Source organism: Mesoplodon bidens (assembly GCF_964165515.1).
Source record: "Mesoplodon bidens genome assembly, chromosome: 7".
NCBI lineage: Eukaryota > Metazoa > Chordata > Mammalia > Artiodactyla > Ziphiidae > Mesoplodon > Mesoplodon bidens.
Window position 1 is genome coordinate 109,170,642 of NC_138164.1, and position 22,424 is coordinate 109,193,065.

At 51.0% G+C, this 22,424-nt stretch overlaps 1 protein-coding gene across 2 annotated transcripts; it reads right to left on the reverse strand.

Moving 5' to 3' along the window:
* Positions 1-7,414: 7,414 nt before the first annotated feature.
* On the reverse strand, positions 7,415-13,721 carry BATF2 (basic leucine zipper ATF-like transcription factor 2). 2 transcript variants are annotated; one of them, XM_081240233.1, is made up of 3 exons: positions 13,543-13,721; positions 12,094-12,198; positions 7,415-9,105 (listed from the first exon to the last, which is right to left on the reverse strand). In XM_081240233.1, the coding sequence occupies exons 1-3, from the start codon at positions 13,579-13,581 to the stop codon at positions 8,443-8,445; spliced, it is 807 nt and encodes a 268-aa protein (XP_081096359.1). In that variant the 5' UTR covers positions 13,582-13,721; the 3' UTR covers positions 7,415-8,442. The 2 variants fall into 2 exon arrangements, with proteins under 2 accessions (XP_081096359.1, XP_081096358.1); XM_081240232.1 differs by having other exon boundaries at positions 7,415-9,108; positions 13,543-13,720.
* Positions 13,722-22,424: the final 8,703 nt, after the last annotated feature.

Genomic DNA, 22,424 nt, shown 5'->3' on the forward strand with positions numbered 1-22,424 from the left:
TCACGAAGCCTGGCTGGCTGACTCGACGACTCGCCCGGCCGCTTGGCCCCGCCTCCGTTAGAGCCGCGCTCCGGCCAAGCCCTTGGCGCACGCGCAGCTGCGCTCCAGGGTCACCAGGTGGGCGCGCGCTCCGAGGCCTGGCCGCGGTCTGCGCGTGCGCGCCGCTGCGACCGCATCCAGGGGTCGCGCGAGGCCAAGACCCGGAGTGGCCTGCCACGCGCCCCACCCGGTGGAGCACAGAAGTTCAGCGCCTTTCCGTGGTTCCCGGGCTTGTCCGCCCATTGGTCTTTTCGCGCCTACTGCGCGCGTGGCGTGGGAAGGTCCGGTGCTGTGGACCGCGGAGCCCCTACTGTGTGTGGAGCGTCGTGGAAGCACTTTTCGTACACGCTCTCCTTTAGTACTCACCCCGGTGCTGTACAGCAGTTATTAATATCCCAGTTCTAAAGAGGCTCCAAAACGGGAGCGATTTGTGGACATTCAAGAACTGGAACACGGGGTTTCCCTGGTGGCGCAGTGGTTAAGAATCTGCCTGCCAATGCATGGGACACGGGTTCCAGCCCTGGTCCGGGAAGATCCCACATGCCGCGGAGCAACTAAGCCCGCAAGCCACAACTACTGAGCCTGCGCTCTAGAGCCCCCCGCCCAGCCACAACTACTGAAGCCCGCGCGCCTAGAGCCTGTGCTCCTCAACAAGAGAAGCCGCCGCAATGAGAAGCCCACACACCGCAACAAAGAGTACCCCCGCTCGCCACAGCTAGAGTAAGCCCGCACGCAGCAACTAAGACCCAACGCAGCCAAAAATAAATAAATAAATAAATAAATAAATAAATATAAAAGAACTGGAACTCTCAGATGGGTATGGGTCTTTGTGATTCCAAAGCCCAGCACATTCCCATCCACTTCCTGCTGATCAAATTCTGACGGTGTTGTGAATTATTAAGCCATTTCGTTGCAGGAAGGGGGGCCCCTTCCAGGGCCTGAGAGTGGGCTCTTGTCTAACACTCAGAAATGAATTGTCCGAGGAGACACACGTGCTGACAAAGCAAGAGACTTTATTAGGAAGGGGTGCCTGGGTGGAGAACAGGAGGGTAAGAGAACCCAGGAGGACTGCTCTGTGCCACGTGGCTTGCAGTTTGGGGTGTTATGGTGTTGGGATTAGTTTTGCCACCACTAATCTGTTCTCCATCTCCATAATTTTGTCATTTTGAGAATGTTACATAGTGGAATCTTACAGTAGGTGGCCTTTTGAAATTGTCTTTTTCCCCTCAGCATAACGCCCTTGAGATCCATCCAAGTTGGTATGTGTCTCTGTAATTCACTCCTTTTTATTGTTGAGTAGTCTTCAATGGTATAGATAATTTCCCCCCGGCTTTTCAAATTTCCTACTGAGCATGAAATATTTCAAGTCTTAGGGAAAAGGAAACATACTTGTGAGAGGAGCAGTGCAGAGAGAAGCAGTTCATGCGTTCAAGGAAATTTTGTGTTGAATTAAATAATAGAATTTTAGTCTTGGCGTGCCCTCAGCATTCACCTGGGTAAGTTCTTCATGTTGTAGGAGTCCTCCTTGCAGTATCCTGGCAGGTTTTTGTGCAGCCTCTGTGTGGATGCTCCCAGTAACAGGGAAATCACTACCAGATGAAGCAGCTCATTAAATTGATACAAAATATGCCTTCCTTCCTGGAGCCTGCTCATGACTGGGAAATCTTCTGTCATAGGTTATTTTTACCCTGCCTGGAGTCCTCCCCTCTCCCCGCCAACTAGATAAACACAAGCCCAAGATTGTGAGCAAAGCCTGCAAGAACCTGAGCAAGAAGGGGATGTCCTGGATCCAGGATTGGCCTCTCTAGGGAGATTTCAGCATTCACTGGCTTAGAAAAACAAGGGGCTGCAGACCTTTTAAAATGGAATGAAATTCTGCATGAACACACACACGGATACCCATGGTCCCCTAGGAATGTTCTCCTTTCTGCACGATAGGAGTGCCCTTCAGAAGGAACTGAACTGCTAATCTCAGAGGAAAGGTCTTAGAGTCTCTCCTGCCTCGAGTCCCCTGTATCAGACCAGTGATCTCTTCCTTTTCCTCCAGCCATCCCTTTTTTTTTTTTTTTTTTTTGCGGTACGCGGGCCTCTCACCGTTGTGGCCTCTCCCATTGCGGAGCACAGGATCCGATGTGCAGGCTCAGCGGCCATGGCTCACGGGCCCAGCCGCTCCACGGCATGTGGGATCTTCCCGGACCGGGGCACGAACCCGCGTCGCCTGCATCGGCAGGCGGACTCTCAACCAGTGCGCCACCAGGGAAGCCCCCTCCAGCCGTCCTTGAATGCAGATTCTGATCTGTCCATGGTCCTGATTGTCAATGGCTTCATGGGTTCTTTCATTCATTCCTTTGCGGTAGCTTATATTTATTGCTCACTTGCTATATGCCCGGGACTGTGATGTGCTCCTTACATCCACCCTCTTTCTATTTAAGTATATAAGACATAACAGGAAAGAGCACATATCATAAACATACAGCTCAGTGAATTTTCGTACAGTGAATATATTCATGTAACCACCACAAAGCTCAAGAAACAGAACATTATCACACCCCAGAAGGCCCCTCCTGTCCCCTTCGAGGTTCTATCCTCCAACTGTAACCATAACCCTGACTTTTTACAGCATAGATTAGCTTTTTTCTACTTTTAAACTTTTTCTTTTTAATTAATTAATTAATTAATTTTTGGCTGTGTTGGGTCTTTGTTGCTGCACGTGGGCTTTCTCTAGTTGTGGCGAGCGGGGGCTACTCTTCGTTGTGGTGCACGGGCTTCTCACTGCAGTGGCTTCCCTCATTGTGGAGCATGGGCTCTAGGCGCATGGGCTTCAGTAGTTGCGGCACGCGGGCTCTGGAGCGCAGGCTCAGTAGTTGTGGTGCACGGGCTTAGTTGCTCCACAGCATGTGGGATCTTCCTGGACCAGGGCTCGAACTCATGTCCCCTGCATTGGCAGGTGGATTCTTTTTTTTCTTTTTTTTTTTTTTTTTAATTAATTAATTTATTTATTTATTTATTTTTGGCTGTGTTGGGTCTTCATTTCTTTGCGAGGGCTTTCTCTAGTTGTGGCAAGTGGGGGCCACTCTTCATCGCAGCGCGCGGGCCTCTCACTGTTGCGGCCTCTCTTGTTGTGGAGCACAGGCTCCGGACGCACAGGCTCAGCGGCCATGGCTTACTAGGCCCAGCTGCTCCGCGGCATGTGGGATCCTCCCAGGCCAGGGCTCGAACCCGTGTCCCCTGCATTAGCAGGCAGATTCTCAACCACTGCGCCACCAGGGAAGCCCCTGGCAGGTGGATTCTTAAGCACTGCGTCACCATGGAAGTCCCTATTCATTATACTCTTGATGGGGCATTTGGGTTGTTTCCAGTTTTCTACCCTTATCCATATTCCTGATATAAAAATTCTGTTCATGTCTTTTGGTGAACATATGCTTTTCTATAATATATATAATATATATTATATTTACATGTATATATGGATATGTATACATATATACATAGGGTAGATTGTGGGTGGGTACATTTTTCTGTTCCCATTTTTCAGATAAGACATCTGAGGCCTGAAGAAGTTGAGCCAGGAAGTAGTGGAGCTGGGACATGAACCCAGTCCTATCTGACCCTGGAGCTCAAGCTCTCTCACCATCATGCTTTACTGCCTCCTAATGAATGAGCTGTTTAAAAGTACTCATGGAGGACTTGACTGGTTGCTGCCATTGAAGGAGATGGAAAGATAAAAAGCCACAGTCGGGCTTCCCTGGTGGCGCAGTGGTTGAGAGTCTGCCTGCCGATGCAGGGGATGCGGGTTCGTGTCCCGGTCTGGGAAGATCCCACATGCCGCGGAGCAGCTGGGCCCGTGAGCCATGGCCGCTGAGCCTGCGCATCCAGATCCTGTGCTCCGCAACGGGAGAGGCCACAACAGTTAGAGGCCTGCATACCGCAAAAAAAAAAAAAAAAAAAGCCACAGTCACACAAGAAGGAAAATCATAGATGCTGGTGAAAGGCACATGGGTGTGATGAGGAGCCTGAGGGGGTCATTTTTATCTTGGAGGGTCATAGGAGGCTTCCTGGAGGAAGAAGCATTTGACGAGAAAGGATGGGGGCAGATTCTGGGCATGCAGGAGGGAAAGAGTGCCAGGCTGAGAGAGCTCTGGGGCACAAGAAGAGGAGGCCCACATAGAGACACAGCTGCAAGGGCCTTCACAGATCATTTTATCTGGTCTCCAGTGTCCACCCACCCATCTGTACACTGCTGGCTTCCAAATTTATATACCCGGTCTTGACCATTCCCCTAATTGCCAAACTCTTTTCTATTCAGTTAGATGGCAAATAGGCATCTCAAACTTGACATGGCCAAAACAGGCCTCCAGATCTCCCCTCCCCGCCACACACACCCACTCCAAGCTGCTCCTCTCCCAATCTTTCTTGGTCTTTGGCACTACCAACCACCAGTTGCTCAGGCCCCAAGTTGCAGCATCATCCTTCCTTCCTCCCTCTCCCCACGTCCAATCCATGAGCACATCCCATCAGCTCTATCTATAAAGCACACCCTGAATCAGACCTCATCTTACCACCTCCCTGCTACCCCCTGGTCATGGCCACCACCATTACTCACCTGGATGAGTGAAACAGCTTCCTCACGGCTCTCTCTGCTCCTTCTGAAGTTCCATAGGGGAGAAGCCTTCTTTGCCTCTTCCAGCTTCTCGAGGCTCCAGATGTTCTTTGGTTTGAGGCTGCCTAACTTCAATCTCTGCTTCTGTCTTCACATGACCTTCTTCTTTGTGTCTTCTCTTCCCATTACTAGGGACCCCCTCTTATTGGTCATTGGACTTAGGGCCCGCCTGGACAATCCAGGATGATTTAATCTTGAGATTCTTAACTTAATTACATCAGCAAGACCCTTTTTCCAAATAAGGGCACATTCACAGGCTATGGGTGGACTTATCTTTTAGGGAGCTACCATTCAACCCACTATAGAGGTGAATACCAGAAAAAAAATAGCTCAAAGAGTTTAAATTGAATTTAAACTTTAGTCCTCCAGTGAGTGATTACTTTTCAAAGCATAGAAGACTCTTGGCCTACACCTACCTGCTATTTCAGCACTGACTGTTCATGCATCACTTCAAAGGTCTTTCTGAGGACTGAGCGTCTGCATTGTGCTTGCTGCAAGGCTGACTTGAGGCTGTGGGTCTCTAGCCTTGCTGTAGCCTCAAACCTACCAGATCCTCTCTGCCCACTCTAGGGGCATTGCCACTGCTGCAAAAGGTTCAAAATTGTTTCCTTCTAAAGAAATGGTCTCCCCAGAGAAAGCCAGCTGCTAGGGGTGATGATAAAAGGAAAAAGAAGGGACCCAAGAAAGTGCTGGTTCTCACCCAGTGTGATGGGCAGCCTCTAAGATAGATGTCTCCCAATGATCCTGCCTCCTGGGTTTTATGCCCTTGTGTAATCTTTTCTTCTTGAGCATGGGCTGGATCTAGTGAGTTGTCTCTACTCAGTAGAATATAGTAAAAGTGACAGGATGTCATGTCTGAAATTAGGTTACAAAAAGACTATGGCTTCTGTATCACTCACCTTTTTTCACTCTCTAGCTTACTTGCTCTGAGGGAAGCAGCTGCCATGTTGAGTGACCCTGTGGAGAGGCCCAAGTGGCAAGGAAATAATATCTCCAACGAACAGCCTATAAGAACCTGAGGGGGACTTCCCTGGTGGTCCAGCGGTTAAGACTCTGTGCTCCCAGTGCAGGGGGTCCACGTTTGATCCCTAGTTAGGGAACTAGATCCCGTGTGCTGCAACTAAAGGCCCTGCACAGCCAAATAAATAAATAAATATTAAAAAGAACCTGAAGTCCTCAGTCCAACAGCCCTCCAGAAACTCAATCCTGCCAACAACCTTGTGAATGAGCTTGGGGGTGGACCTTCTGAGGCCTGCAGACAGCCACACAAGTGAGCTTGGAGGTGGATCCTCCCACTCGAGCCTTCAGATGATTGCAGCCCTAGCCAACACTTAGATTGGAACCCATGAGATACCCTGAGCCAGGGGTACCTGCTAAGCTGTGCCCAGATTCCCGCTCCACAGGGACTGAGATGATAAATGTTTGTTGATTAAGCCACTGAGTTTTGGAATAATTTGTTACGCAGCAATAGATACACCCAGATACAGATCTCTAGGATATATTCAACCATGTGGAAGGCTTCTGCTACAGTGGTAGCTGTGTTTACAGTTTGGGAATTCACAGATATTGGCTCATCTTCCTCAAGAATCTACAACACCTCCTTGCACTCCTTTGATTCTATCTTTTTAAACACACATAATGTCACACTATAGTGACAGTTGCACATTCTATTTTTTCTGCTTGATATGTCATAAGCATTTTCTCACCTCACTAAACATTCTTCAAAGCATTCTTTGTTCTTAGCATCTGTTCAGGGTATGAGTGTACCAACGTTAATTAAGTCACTCCCCTCTCTTACTTGTTTTGAGCTTAAAGTAGGGTTTTACCTTCTTGGGTCACATCTATGGGCATGTTTCGGCCCCTCCATTCAGGGCCTACAGGGAAAGTTCCGGGAAGGTAGAAGGCAGGATCACCTGTGGTTAAGTGCTCCTAAAGTTACATTGACAATATACCATTTCCTAGCTATGTGACCTTAACACCTCTGGGCTTCACTTTCCCCTTCCAAACAGAGGGGTAATAACTATATCTACCTTGCAGAGTTATTAGAGTCATCATTGAGTTAACCCGAGTTAAACACAGAGTGCCTGACAAATTTTAGGGTATATAGACACAAGCCAGGCCACAGTATCCTCATCTCCCTGTGAGTCCTGGAGCACCGTACATCATAATCGACTCTTGTCCCAGACCTCCAACCAACAGCATCTTGGCTTCCCTCCCACCAGTCTGTTCTCCCTGAACCTACTGGTGACCCCAGCTCTGCAGCCATCCACAATCCTGTGGCCATGACACCTCCTCTTACTGTATGAGTCCAAGCACTTCCATCCCATCTTGAGGCCTCAGTTTCCTCATCTGCAATATGGGAGGGGGGGTTGGATTAGGAGGTCTACAAGGGGTCACCTGCCTCTGAGATTCTAGACTATTCCCTCTTCTTGCAAAGGCCTTTTGGTTTCAAGAGTACAAGGTACAGCCAGAGCTTTAAACAACTAACCAAAGCAAAAAGAATTGGACAACACTTTATTTACCATAAAGTCTAGGTACCAAGACTTGTACTCAGCATCCTGGAGTGTGTCAAATACTAGCATAGTGTCTGTTTACATGTGTGTGAAAATCTGGGTAAAGAGCTGGAGTTTCTCATCTCAGGCCCCTTACAGTGTTTGTCCTGAGTCTGAATGAGAACCCGCCACCCCCCACCCCACCCCCATCCCCGAGCAGGCGCTACAGCTGAGCTCCCACCTAGCCCCAAGCCCCTGCTCTTCCAGCTGCCATCGGGCCAAAGAGCAATGAGGGGCACTGCTCAGAGGGGCCTGAGGGTAATGAGGGTCTGAGGGCTGCACAGGGATGGGGGTGATACCGGAGAAGACAGTTCTCACCGCGGCCAGGTTCAAGTCCAGCACTTGCTTAAACATAACTTTGCACCTGGTCCTTCCCTCATTCTTTCCACCTGCCTTTTGTGCATGACATGAATGCTCTCAGAAGTCCATCCACCATGGCCCTGGGAGAAGGTGGGGAGGCAGGGAGTTACTGGGGAATAGCCTGGAGAGCTAACCCTTTGCAATCTCCCCAAGGTCATGGTATGGCTATGGGTACTCAGCATGTAGAAATCCCAGGGGGGACTGCTTCAGGCTTGTCCCCAACTCCAACCCACAGGTTCAGTTCTTTGGCACTGAAAAGAACAGAAAGAATCCACTTCTGGGCTCCTGCCTGGCCCCTCCCCCCCCAGGCTTGGACTCTGGATGAGCCGCAGCAGTGAGGGCAAGGTTTCAGAGACTGCAGGGCTCTGTGGCCCTGGGAATCACAAAGCAGAAGGGAGAGCCCCTCCCCACTCCCAGCACTTAAACCTCTCACACCAGTTCTCAGTTTCTAGGACTTCAGCCCCTGGGGTGCCTGAGCCATGATTCCACTAGGAGAAGGAGGAGCAGATCGTGGTGTTTCAGGTCCCAAGAAAGGCTGTGTGACCTTAGACAAGTCATTTGGCTTCTCTGAGCCTGTCTCCTTCCCACTCCTGAAAAATAGACTGACAGTCTGGATTCTGCAGGATGACCATGAGGTTGAAATAAGAAAGTAGCGGAGACAGGACCTGGCAGAGTGGTGGGCACACAGTGACGGCTTCCTTTCCCTGGTGAAATACTGGTTCAGCTGGTCAGCCAATAAAGGCAGCTTCCAGTGGCAACAGAGGAGATGCCCATGTGCTGAGGCTCCTTCCTGAGTCCAAGGAAGGGGCCAGCCCAGCTCTGGGGGGCGGGTTAGAAGTGGACTTGAGCATAGGAGAGCAGGGGGAAGGCCAGAGGGGGTGGGGCCCTTGCCGATCTGTTGCTGAGGAAGCAGGCTTTATGCTCCCTGCCCTGCAGAGAGCCCAGCCCCAGAGTAGCTGAGGGGCTGTGGGTTGAGGACGCCAGCTTCCCCCTGGTGGGGTGCTCCAGCCCGAGGGACTGTAGAGGGGGAGTTTGGGCTGGGGGGCTGGGCAGGAGGGTGCTGAGCTTGGAGGAAGACCTCAGCAGGCCGGAGCCAGTGAGCGAGGCAGATTGGACAGGGCTAGGGGACGGCTGGGCAGAGGATGCAGTGACAGGGGTGGGACCAAGGGACAGTGAGGGCAGAGGGGACAAGAGGAGGCCAAGGGAACCATGAGGCTGTGGATCTGGAGAGAGCTGCAGAGCCATTGGAGAGGAGACCGGGGTCCGAAACGGGTCTGGCTGTTCCTGGCAGCCATGTCGTCCAGGGCGCACGGGGCCTGGGGGCCACTCAGCCTGGCCCCAGCGGCCAGGGGGCACTGGAGCCAAGCAGGAGGCACAGTCCATGGGGCATAGGCGCTCATGCATGTGCAGGGTCCGACTCCACCACGCCAGCTCAGCCTGAAGGGCCTGGATCTCCTTCCGCAGGGTGTGGTTGTGTTTCTCCAGTGACTCATGCTGCTGGGGGGAGAAGCAGATGGGTGGGGAATGTTATGTCAGCCAGAATCAGGGGCCCAGCAAGAGCCCTATTTCCCAATCCCCCAGGGTCCTCGATTTAGGAGGAAGGATACCACAGCCGTCTGAATGCCCTTTGGCTACTCCCTGGCCAGCCTTCCGTAACATCAGCAAGTCCCCCCAGCTCACCCTCCTGCTAGAGCTCAGATCTGCCTGCTCTCAGGTCCCTGAGCTAGTCAGCCTGGGATCTCCACTCACCTGGGAGCTCCACCAGCCTCCTAACTGGTGTGTCCCCCAAACCACCCAGATCTCTTGGCCCAGAGGAGACATTGGGTGATTGCGTCGTTAATCGAACATTAAAGCCCTTTAAAGTCTCTCATGACTCCCTGTGCATGGTGGCCCCAGTTCACACCTCCAGTTTTATCTCTCCAACTTCTCTTGATGCCCCTACTTCCTGTTCCCCATATGGACGCTGCTTCCTTGCCACATTTCCATTCTCCCCTGCCTGGACACTTCCAGCACCCCCATCCTCGGGCTAATCCTGACATGGCCTTCTTGTGACAACTTAGATGTCCTCTGTCCTGGACACCTCTAGGCGGCTTAGTGCCACTGCCAGACCTCCCCAGTGCCCAGAACTTTCCCACTGAGGCACCGTGGCCGGAGTCCAGGGTCATGTTTTACAGGTTGGCAGCACAGGTGTGTTCTGTTCCGCATTTAGGTTCTGTTCTGCTGAACCCTGGGTTCTGAGAACCCAGTGGGACAGTAATCAACGTGCAGTTCTAAACAACCATTTATGATGACAACAATGGTGGAAAACGCAGAAGGAACTCTATTTCCACAGCTCATCAGGCTCAGTGACTTCCTTTGGTCCCCTCCCCCACCTACCCCCCTTTATGGACACTTTTCAAAAGAAGAAGCTGCAAGGGTGTTTTGCATTAAAATGTTGCTTAAGCCATGGACTCAAAGTTCTAACAGGCCTCAAAGCCACCCGCAGCCCCACTCCCAAGCTGGTTTCTGCCGTGGAATGTGGAGACATTTTAAAAACATGTCATTAGGTCACCCTTCACCTAAATTCTCCAAAAGCTTAAATTCACCTCCAGAAATTGAGTCACTCGCTCCTCACTCTTTCGTTCACTCATTCATTCATTCGCCACCTTCAGGCTGCTCAAATGTCACCTCCTCCGGGACGGCTTCCCTAGTTAGGTTTCTATCACCCCACGTGCCCCAGTCCCTTCCCTCTTCCCTGCTTTACTTTTTCCCAAAGCACGTATCACCATCTGATATCCCAAAGACCTCATAGGTCATTTATTTGTCCAGCTCCCCCATGAAAATATGAGCCCTGGGGAGGGTGAGCTGGGCTTTTGTCTGCTGTAGTCACAGCTGTATCTCCAATGCTTAGAACTGTGCTTGCCACACAGGAGATACTCAATAGGGATTTCTGGAAGGAAGGAATAAACGAACACAGGAAGTCTCTACCGCTGCCAGGCAGGCACCATCCTGGGCATCAGTCCTCATTCTCATGCATTCTACAGGGTGCTACTCTCTTATGGCCATGCCAGCCCTATTTCGCTTGCCTGAAATGCCTTTTCTTACCTTCATCCATTTGGAAAACTCCCATTCATCCTTGAAAACCAGTTCAGGCTTCACCTCTATACCACCTTGACCCAACTACCTGTGTGTTGCTCCCACCTATGTGTTCCCAAAGCACTTTATCCTGACTCTATCATTCGCTCCACAGGGAATTATTGAGTCCCTTCTATCTGTCAGGCACTGGTCCAGGTGATGGGGAAACAGCAGGGAACAGAATAGTTCCCTGCCCTCAGAGTGCTGACAGTCTGGTGAGGAAGACAAGCAATGATCACATCTAAATATGTGATAGAAAGTGAGTACTAACCAGAAAAATAAAGCAGAGTAATAGGAGAGGTCTCTTTAGATCAGATGTTTAGAAAGACCACCTCCTTCTGAGGAGGTGACATTTGAACCAACAACTAGAAAGAAGTGAGGATCTAGCTAGGCTGCTGTCTGAAGGTAGACGGAGCAGCCAGGGGGAGCCCCTGAGGTTGGATGTGCTTGGCCAGTGAAGGAACAGAGAGAACAGGGTGTAGGATGTTAGGAGAGGACAGTGGACAAGTGGGGGCGGGGTTACAGAGAGTGTAGGGCCTCTGGGTGTGGAGGGCTCTGAATTTTACTCATTGCTATAAGGACTAACATGTATGCAGCCCTCCCAAAGGCCAGGTCCTGAACCCAGCCTAATCGTCCCCCTGGGATGGAACTGGTGGTGTCCTTTCTCTCTGCATAGAGGTAGAAGGGAAGCTCCAAGGTCAGGTTACCATCCAAGGTCAGGTTACCATCCAAGGTGAAGAGGCAAGTGTAAGTGGAGACCCCCCCTTCCCACCGGGCTCCTTTGCCTCCTTTAGTCTCCACAAGGGTCCTGCCAGTGGGCAGGGATTATTGTCCCCGTTTTCAGATGAGGACAGTGAAGCTCAGTGAAGGAAGCGACTTGCAGCTAATGAGTGCTACAGCTGGGACTCTAAAGCCAGCCCATCTTAACCCTGAACCGGTTTCTCACAGCGTGGTCTTGGCCACCCCCATCAGAACCTGTCCATCAGAGTGCAGCACCTCTTGAGGTGGCTCCTGGGTGGGGAGGGGCCAGGAGCTGGACTGTAACCAGTGCCTCAGCTGGTCACTGAGCCAGGTTTTCCCTGTTTGCCTCCCTCCTTGTCTCCTCCCCCTAGATTGGGGGTGCCTTGAGGGTAGGCCCGGGCTGAGGATGCACCGTCATGTCCCTGGAGCCCAGCGTGTGTCTGGCACACGGTTTCCACTCAACACCCAGGAATTTCCAAATCTCAGTTGCAAAACCCTTCCCTCCTCCCAAACTCAGGCCCCCTGGCACATACGGCAGTGCAAAGGGAACTGCTCATAGGCGGGACAGAGAAGAGGTGGCCGGGCCAGGTAAGTGACATCAGGAACGGGAAGGGTGGCATCCCCCACCTGGTGCAGGGCATCCGCCTTGTTCATGTGCTTCTGCCGGCTTCTCTGGGCGGCTGCACGGTTATTCTGTTTCTTCTTCAGCTGCCTCTGATGTTCCTCAGGGTCCTGTAGGGAGAGAGGCCAAAAGCTCAGGGGTCCTGGCAGGGGCTGGCTAGCTGTAAAGCCATACCCTTCTTGAATCAAGTCCCCGAGGGTCCCCCTTCTCCTCGAAGCTCTCTCCCTGGCTCCCCCGGTGTCCACACACCCCATCGCAGACACAGCACTCCTCGGTGGATTGCCAGCCTCACCCACGTGTCCTGCTCACAGCTCACGATGGGGCAGCATAAGCGAGGATTCAAGCCCAGACACAGGACCGACTTCACACCCACCGTCTCCTTACAGCCATGTTGCTCTGGGCAGATCACTCACTTCTCTGTGCCCAGCTACCTGATCCATACAGTGGAGGCACCAGCGCCTTCCTCACAGGACATAAAGCAGGCAGGGGTTAATAAAAGTCAGCCGCTCTTGTTCTGATCGCTATTACTTCCACGGTCAAGGTGTTGATGTCTCTAGCCACGAGCTCTGTCTGTAAGGGCAGGGCGGGGGTTCTGATTTCACTCCATATTCCCATGCCTAGCTCAGGCCCAAAGCTGATATTCACTTATGCAAGAAATATTTCTTGTGCACCTACTATGTGCCACACGCTGAGCTATGGGGACACAGCAGCGAACAAAAGAGGCAAAACTTCCTGCCCTCAAGTTGCTCGCATTCTAGGGGGACAGCATCCTAGAATGGGTGAATCGAGTCCCTTCTGGTAGAAGAGTGGACTCAAACGTTGACAGCTGTGACCCTCCCCCTACACTGGGGTTCATGAAACTTAGATGAAATGTTTAACCCAAATGCCCAGGGCTCTGGAAGGTCAGACAAGAGGGAACATTGGAGACCCCACAGCCCAACCCGCCCTCCCACAGGTCACTCTGGGAGGTGTGTTCTGAGTGTAGGGACCTCAGGCAAGACCCTGGCCTCCCTGGTGGAGGACTCTGTGCTCCTAGGTTCATGGCCATAGCAGGCCCCTTCCTGGTGATGTGGGGACTGAGAGACTGGAGCCTGGGGGAAAGACCTGCAGAGAGAGAAGTGGGTGGGCCTCTGGTACCTGGGTCCTGGGAGAGAGGCAAGGTTCCAAGGGAACCATGGCCAGAGAACTCGGGGAGGAAAGAGAAGCCTCCTGTAATGGCAGTGAGCGAACAGGTAGGTTAGGAGACAGCGGTACTCAGAGGCTAAGTTCTAAACTGGAGGCTGGATCTGCAGTGGGAGAGCAGGAAAGCCCTCGATCCAATCCCCTGAAGAAACTAAGGCCCAGAGAGAGGGTGTGTGAGCCCTCGGCCACACAGCCCATGTGAACAGAGCTGGCACCGGGCACCCTGGGGCATACTCCCCTTCTCATCCCCTGAACCTGGCCCCTGTACTCACCATCCTGATCAGCGGCCCATTAGCCCCACAGAGGTGCATGGTGGGGCAGGAGAACAGAGGCTCACACCCGGTTCAGGGTGTCCCTCTGCCGCTGTGACCTCCCAGTGCCCCCTGGGAACCCAAGGAAGTGGCAGCTCTTTAAATCCTCCGTGACCGCTCCACCCCCAGCCCAGTTTCAGTTTCTCCTAAAGCCACCGGCTGCTCAGAATCCCAGGCTTGGCTTGGCTCATGTGGCTGGAATTTCCTAACACAAACTGGCCTTCCGGTTGGGCCCCTTCTCTGGAAAGAGGGCGGCGGAGGGTGGCGAGAGGAGGGAGCCTGGATGCCAGGTGTGGGGAGGGGTGTTCTGGGAGAGGGAGGGCAGGCTGCCATGGACAGAGCCAAGAGGAAGCCAGTGGGGGACCGAGGGCTCACATGTGATATGGGAGAACCCCTGGTCTCTACAGTTGCAGGAGCCCAGGTTCACAGTCCACCTCTGGTTTGCTGGAGCTGTGCAGCTTTGAGAAGGTGATTTACCCTCTCTGAGCCTTAGTTTCCTCATTTGTAAAGGGAGATGATACAGACATCCACTCACAGGCTTGATGTCAGAACTAAGCAAGATAATACAACCGCCCCCAAACCCTGTGAGACTAAAGTTGAGGCGTGTCTGCAAAAATAAGCAACGGCCCTTAAATAGGAGAACAGATGGCTAATGACTGTGTTTTCATACAACAGACCACGCAGCAGTAGAGAGAGTGATGTCTAGCAATTAAGAGCACAGCTTCCAAGCTATGTGACTCGGGTACATAATTTCACCTTTCTGTGCCTCTGTTTCTAAATCTGTAAAGTGGGGATAAAAATAATTTTGTCGTGAAGGTTAAATGAGTTAAGGCAGGTAAGGCACCTAAAAGCATGCCTGGTGTAGAATGAGGGCTCAACAAATATTCACAATTATGATACGGTGGAAGATTCAAAGCTGCACTTATCATCATGCCTAAAAGTTCATAACATCCAATTGTATGAAAATGACAAGTGGCAACAAGATCTGAACAAAAATGATTTCTGTAATGTTGAATAATATGGATGTGTAATTATGTGAGAAAAGTCTAAAAATATGCATGAGAATGAGAAACACAAAATTCAGAGCATGGTAGCCTGGCGGGGGTGGAGGAAGAGATGGACTGAATGGGACACACAGGGATTTCGGTTGTGTTAGGGATGTTTTGTTGCTTCAACTGTGGGAACACAATTGTCTGTGATAATATTATTAACTACACTTTGGGGTATACCTGAATGTTTCATAATAAAAACCTCTATTAAAGACCTAAAAAAACCTGAAGCCCCATGCAAACCTGTATGGTTGTTGTGTCTCGAAGAGAGACCATGCTTGGAAGGGACAACAGTTCAGGGGATGGTGGAGCCATTAATCCCTCTCCAAGAACAACACAGCAACTGATGTACAGTGAAGAGCCCTGTGCCCTGCTGACTAGAGCATCTGGGGGTTGTGCCTGAGTCCTGAGGACTCAAGGCTGATGGTGTGGGCTCACCGGAATGGCAAATACTGTGGATTCGATCTTCTGATAGGAAATGGTGTCCTGGAGTACTGTGTTTAGGAGTTCACAGCTGCCTCTGAGCTCATTAGAAAAGAACACTGCAATTGATTAGCAATGTCTGCCATGCCATGATTGATTAGTGATGTCTGTCATGAGCAGGGCATTAACTGTAATAGTCTCCTGCTATGCTGTGAAGTGGGTACGAAACCAGTTTGGGCTTCAGAGTCAGACTTGACTCTGACATCTGGCACTCTACTCACCAGGTCTATCACCTGGAGCCTCAGTGTTCTCGAATGTATGCTGTGGATGACCAAGAAATTATACCTATTTATAAAGTTGATTTGAAGACCGAGAAGAGAGCTCTTTGCATACTGGCTAGGATCCATTCCCACTCCTGAGATTTATGGGTACACAGGATTAATTATGCAGCCTCATAATTTAAAACACCTGGGTGGGTGGGGCTGGGCATGACAGCTGGGCCTGGCCCTCCTTGCTCGTGAGGGGCATGGGAGAGGAGCCACTCTGAGTTATTTTTGTTTCCCAGAAACCAGGAGGGCTGAGGCATCTTGCCTGAGGAGGGCACCTGATGGGCTCATTAAGCCATGAGCTCCTCAGGGAAGGATCCAGAGAGCCGTGCATGATGTAACCAAGAAAAAACATCTGGAGGCGGATGGGGTGTGGGGAGGCTAGGGCCCAAGTATCCCCACTCTAAGCCCCCAGCCCCAGACCTGGACCACCAGTCTTCCCCTCTCAAGACCTTGGCTTCAGGTGTAGAGGAGACAGTCAGCGAGTATGCCTGTGGCCGCTCTCAGAGGCCCATAGCCATGGAGGAAGATGGAAGAAGGCAGCGTTTATGGCTTGGTCTCCCTGAGGAGTGGCAGGGAGGGAGGGACACAGAGTGGGTAATGTTTAACCGTGAATGGCCATGCAAAGCTGGCAGAGCAGGCTTCAGGGCCAACCAGTCCAACTTCTGACTTAGAAGGTGAGGAGCTAATGCCCAGAGAGGCAAGGTCACCTGGCGGGAGGGGGCAGAGCTGGTGGGAGGACGCACTTCTTTCCTCCAAGCCCTCAGTGTTTCTCCACACCCAGCATGGAAGGGCCGGGTCCATTAGTCCCAAGCCTGCTGCCCCCTGTGGGTGGAGGCTCAGAGGCCTCCCCAAACCAGAGCTACAGAGTGAGCTCCCGGGCAGCCGGATCGTTGCCCATCTTGCTCTCTGAAGCACCCCCAGTGCCTCAGACACTGCCACCACATAATAGGCGCTCCATTAATGAATACATGAGTGAAAGTCCAGCAGGCAGCTTGCCATCCGGGAACCCCAAAAGCTTCCTGGATGAGTAGAAAACTTCTGCTTTACTCATTCCCACAGGAACTTTCCTAGGTTCCTGGGGGACTCTCCCTAACTGTCCTCCTCATTTTACCAGTGGGGAAACTGAGGCACCGGGAGGTGACAGGCACACAGCTGGTTTGGGAGAGGCCAGGACGCATTGATACCCTGTCCCAATTCCTTCCCATGCCTCCTGGGGTTGGAGAGATGCCTGCGGTCTTCAGCTGCCCGGGGATGAGGACCCCTCTCTCTAGGTCCCCCATCATGAGCACCCCTCATTTGCCTCCTCAGGGCACCTCGAGGGAGCTTCGGATGATGGAGAGCAGAGAAAGAGGCCAGGTGACCGCTGGTGGTGCTGAGGCTGGCTGTCGACTTCCTGCCCACAACCATGGATGGGCCTGTGTGGAAGCTAAGCCTCAGCTGGGAGGGGTTCACAACCAGATGGGGTGTAGGACACACGCCCAGCACATTGACTTGCAGGGCAGGGCAGGAGGGTGACAGCCTGCCTCTGTGAGGGCATCTGTGGCGGCCAGGGGGCACTTCCTGTTGGGGAGATCAGAAAAGGCTTTGCAGAGAAAGAGCTCTTTGGGAAGGACATTGAAGAATGGGGGGAGGGGCTTGATCCCAGGGCCTGGAACTTGATCTTGAGGAAGTCATTTAACTAACCTCTTTATGCCTCACTGTAATAATATAAGTATTTAATGAAGTAATATATGTAAAGGGCTTAGAACAGTGCTTGGCACACAGTAAGTCCCATAAACATCTGTTAAAGTTTTAACAAATGCACTTAATAAACGACTGATGAATTTTTTGCTCACATACAGCAGGCTTGTATTTTATTATTATTATTCTAAGAAAAAAACAGCAGAATGCAAGAACAGGGATGAGATATTTTTTCTAATGAAATACATTTAATGAAAAGAGGGTTAATGATTGTGTCCATATGTAAGAAGCAGCACTTAATATTTGATGAAATCTGCTAAAAATTTCTCATGCTTACAAAGGAGTCTCAATAAGAGATGGGAAATTAGTTATCTCTGGATCCTTAGCTTCATAAATGATCTAACTAAGCTTAAGTTACTGACAAGTCTCAAGTATAACAGCTTCAGGTACGGTTAGATCTTGATGCCCAAGCAATGTCATTAGGAGTCATTGTCTCACCCCATCTGCTCTCCCCCGGCTGGTTACATTCTCAGGCAGGTCCGGCTCAAGGTGGTAAGCTGGCCACCTGAAACACCAGCTTAGCTGCCCCAGGAGGGTGCATCCCTCCATCCCCTGCCACTTTCCCAATACTTCCAACAAAGGTCCCAGACCTGGCTCTGCTTGGTCTGGCTTGAGTCCTGTGGCTATTCCTGACATCAGTCACTGTGGCCAGGAGATAAGGTGAAATAGTTAAAGCTGGGGTCCCATAGGGACTAGGGGTGAGGGAGGGGAAACTTCCAGAGGGTACTGGGGTGCTGTTGGCAGGAGAAGGGGGAACGAATGCTGGGCTGACACCACCACCTTGGTTCAGATTCAGATATGAGGAAGCTGCTGCTCAGCGGTACATCCCTTGGCCAGGTCACATCCCCACGTGGGATGGACTCAATCCCCACGTGTCTCTGACACCAAGTCCAGCCCTCTCTCTTTTTATTGTTTCACAGGGACCCATAAGTGGGAAAGGAAAGGCTTGCTAAGGGGATGACTCCAGATGAACTGAATGCTGGGCAAGGACTGGGGCAGCGACATCGTGGGGACAACCCAGGGCACAGGGAGGAAAGGATTGACTTTCACTTCAGCACAGCACCTTGACCTTGGGGCCTCTCATTAGAGCTGGAATCTGCCAATAGTTGGGCCTCCCAGGAACTGGGTGACTTCACAGGGGCTCTATGACGCCATCACCATCCAGTCCTAGGTGGGAGCTGGCGCACGCTCCCACCGCCCAGTCCTGCTGGGCCCCCTGCTGCCTCCAAAGCCTTGTGCTTCTGATTCTCTGCTACTCCTTGAACGTACACATCTTTCTGGGAAGCTGACTTAAACTTCTGGAAGAGGGCAGGGACTATACATTATAAACAACTGAGCACTGAGGAGTCAGCGAGCCTCCCAGGGTTTCGCACATGTGGCAGTAGTGAAGATTCTAGAGGTTGTCGTCCAGTCTCCTCGCTTTATAGCTGGGGAAACAGGCTCAGTGAGAGGAGGGTGCTTGGCCCCGGGCGGGGAGGAGGGCAGAGCCGGGCAGACGGGGTGCTGTTGCAGCTCCGGTGCGCTCTTCCCACCTTATCCTCGCCCATCCAGCTAACGTCTCCCAGCTCTGGAGCGGAAACAACAGGGACACAGGGCACCCTCAGAAGAGCGGGGAGCATTCGCACCTGTGGCAGAAACCTGCCGGGGGTCAGAGGGGGCAGGACTGCTGAACTTCACTGACGCACCATTGAGGATGGGGCCTCCCACGGGCCCTGGGCCAGGGTTCCTGAAGCCGGAAGGGGGCCCCAGCCAGAAGGTGGCTAGGAAGTTGTCCCAGGAGAACTGGGTTCACCTGCAGTCAGGTGCTACCAAGTGCAAGGCCTCAGGCAGCCTTGTGCCCTCTCTGGGGCCCAATTTCCTCTATGGAAAATGAAGGAATGTGACAACTGACCTCGGAAGGCCCCTTTTCTGTGGCTGGAGGTTGGGATTAGCCTGAGGCCTCTTGGGAGGTGGACACCTCCAAGGCTGAGGGGGGGTTGTGCCATTTGAAAGAACAGAGTGGGCATTTTACCGAACCAGGGGCTGAGCGTTGAACTGAGGGTGGACATGTGGGCACAGGAGACCTGGCACTTCCTTGCCTTCCACTTCAGGCCCCAGCTCCCACTCTGGACACGTGCAGGAGGGCTGCCTATGAGATGCCCGCCTCGGTTTGGGCCTGGTCTAGGAGTTACCCTCTGTGGGATCTCACAGGAGACGGTGGGGGCCAGGCCTGCCTTGGTCTGGGCACTGAAAAGCCTGGTGGTTAGGAACAAGGCTGATGAGGTTCTGCTGCTGTCTGGCTGGGTGAGTAGCTAGAAAGCAGTTAATGAACCCTCTGCTCCATTCCTCTTACTCAACGGATATTTATTGAGCATCTACTATGTGGCGGGCCTTGTTCTAGGTGCTGCAAGACAGCTTTAAAAAAAAAGATCCAACTCTCTGCCCTCATGGTGCTTCCATTCTAGAGGGGACGGAGGGGTGGGGGAGAATAAATGTAATAAATTAAGGGAATTATATAGGCTGGTAGAAGACCTTAACTGTCATGGGGGGATATAGAGTAAAATAAAGGATTTGGGGAATGTGGGTAGGGGATTGAGCCGTTTCAGACTTAAATAGGGTGGTCATTTATTGTGACATTTGAACAAAAAAGTTTTTTGAGACATTGGACATTTGAGCAAAAAACTGAAAAGAGGGAGGTGACAGGGAGGTATGGGTTAGGGGTGCTGGCCCCTAATGCACTGGCCAGCTGGAGAATTGGTAAGCAGGGGAGGAATAGGTGATGGGGGCACAGAGCCATGGGGACCACTCATGCAGGGCCTGGTAGGTCACTGAAGCCCTTGGGCTCTAACACGTAAAGACACGGGGAGTACCCAGCAGATAGTGGAGGGCTTTTTTTTTTTTTTTAATATTTATTTATTTAGGCTGCACCAGGTCTTAGTTGCAGCATGTAGACTCAGTTGCAGCACACAGACTCTTAGTTGCGGCGTGCATGCGGCATCTAGTTCCCTGACCAGGGATCGAACCCAGGCCCTCTGCATTGCAAGCATGAAGTCTTACCCACTGGACCACCAGGGAAGTTCCCAGTGGAGGGCTTTGAGCAGAGGCCACACAAGATGTGACCAGAGGTTAAAAGGTCCCTCTGCCTGGGGAGGAGGAGCAGGGAAACGGATGGAGAGGCTGCGGCAGCAATCTGGGTGAGTGGAGCCCCTGGCTCACCTGTCGAGTGGAGGTAAGTGCGGTACCTGCCTCTCAGGTTGCTGAGTGAAGGCACAGCAACTACTCCCTCCCCCCAGCCCCATTTACCAGGCCAGGCCCTGCAGAGACAAGAAGCTGCTGGCACAGCCTTACTCCTGGGGATGCCAAGGCACAGGTCAGGTGGACGTGGACGTGGTTGTTGGGATAGCTCAGCTTTTCATATCCTTAATCACTCCTAAGGTTCTGGAAAGGCCTGAGGATGTCACGTGCCCTGAGGAGGATGACAGGGGTATAACAGCTCATCGCGTCATCTGGAAGTTGAAGAGGATACCTCCTCTGTCTCCCACAACAGGCAGCTGGGCTGAGACCTAGAATGAGGATGCTCAAACACTCTGACTTGCCATTTGAGGCATTCTGCTGTGGCCTGCACGTTGTACACATGCACTGGGGACAGGGTGGCCCTTGGACACTTAAGGCTTATAGAGGGATAAGGGGTGGAAGTACAGGAGCAGGCCAGGGTAGAGCTGTCGTCTGTAGGCAGTGGCTGGTTCAGTGATTAGGCTGTACGTTCAAGCCTCCAGTTGTTTACTCATTAGTAGGACGAAAGCTACACTTGGGTATGCTGCCATCAAGTGCTGGTTGGTGACTCTGTCATATGCATGTGGTCCCCAAAATAAAACTTGCATCACAGATGTGTTTCAACAGAGAGAAAAACAGGATTCCTCTTATCAAAACTGTAACTTGATTTTAAACCACCTCATATGAACATTACAGTTTAAAAGAATCAAATAGGAAATTCATCTAGAGCAAGCTTAAATATTTATATATACAAATAAATAAATAAAATACTTAGATATACTTCTTGCTAATGCTTCATGATCAACAATGATACTTAAGCAGCGTCTTTTCCCCTGGCTTTTTGTTGTTCTTGTTGTTTCTGAGTAACAAATAAAGTTTCCTTTATGATTATAAAGGTGACACATGGACTGTCTGGATCAAAAAGGCTACACCTCTTAAAATTAAAACCATAAAGCCAAATTTTCCTCCCCAGACATTGGGTGAATTTGCCCTTTTAAAAGGTTTCTAGAATTCTACTCTCAAGTTATAATCCACTTACTTAGCCCCAAGAAACTCTCCCTTCAAACGCCTGTTTCACAGCTGTCAGGATTTGGGTATTTTAATCTCATGATTCTTTCCTGTGAATATATATATATATATTCACAGTTATATATAACTACAGCTCTAGAGATCTTCTTTCCCAGTTTTCTTCCAAAGGTATTCCCCAAAGATTTTATTTCCTCAGGAGCACCCTTTCCGCCTTTCCATGAGGCAAATGAAAATACTGTCACGAGGCCCCTACATCGGTCCTTAAAAGGCCCTCCACCCTCACTCCCCTACCCTTGACTTCTAGCTACTGGCAATCATTATTCAAACGTTCAATACAGTTACCCCCTGGTCTCCTAATGTTTCACCAAGCTATGAGGTTGTTTTTGAAGTTGGTGTCCACTGGAATCCTACTCTAGCCCCTGGGAAGCTACAATAACAGCTTGGACAGGACAGGGCTTTAAAGCCTGACATTTAAGCAAGGATTTCAATGCCAGTAGTAGTAGTGAAGTAAAACAATCCAGAAGTGCTTATGGTAATAATTTTAAGTTTCCCTCAAAACTGCTCCAGAGCCAACAGTTGAATTGCAGCAATTTAAAAACTTTTGTGACTGTGACTCAGTGTGTACATAGATCCATATAAGTATCTGAAACAAATGTTTCAACAAACACCACTTAGCTTCTCTTCACGGGCACCGGCAGCAATGTTTTCTGCTCTGTTCATTCTATTTAATTTTTGCTAATGCTACTAGGTTGAGCTATATGAAACTGATATCTTTGTTGTCAAAATGGTCAAATATGGGCAATTTCATACATTTCAACTTGTGACACTAAAATAATTTCACAATATACTTAATGGGCTGTATCCCATAGTGTGAAAAAACATTGTTTAGGGGGTTATTGTTATTTTAAATGTTAAAATGGGTTTGAAATTCGGGGTTTTTTTTCACTTAATATGGCCTGGACAGCTTTCCACGCAGGTACTTCACCTTTCTCAAAGGCTTCATGGAACCCACCACACAGGG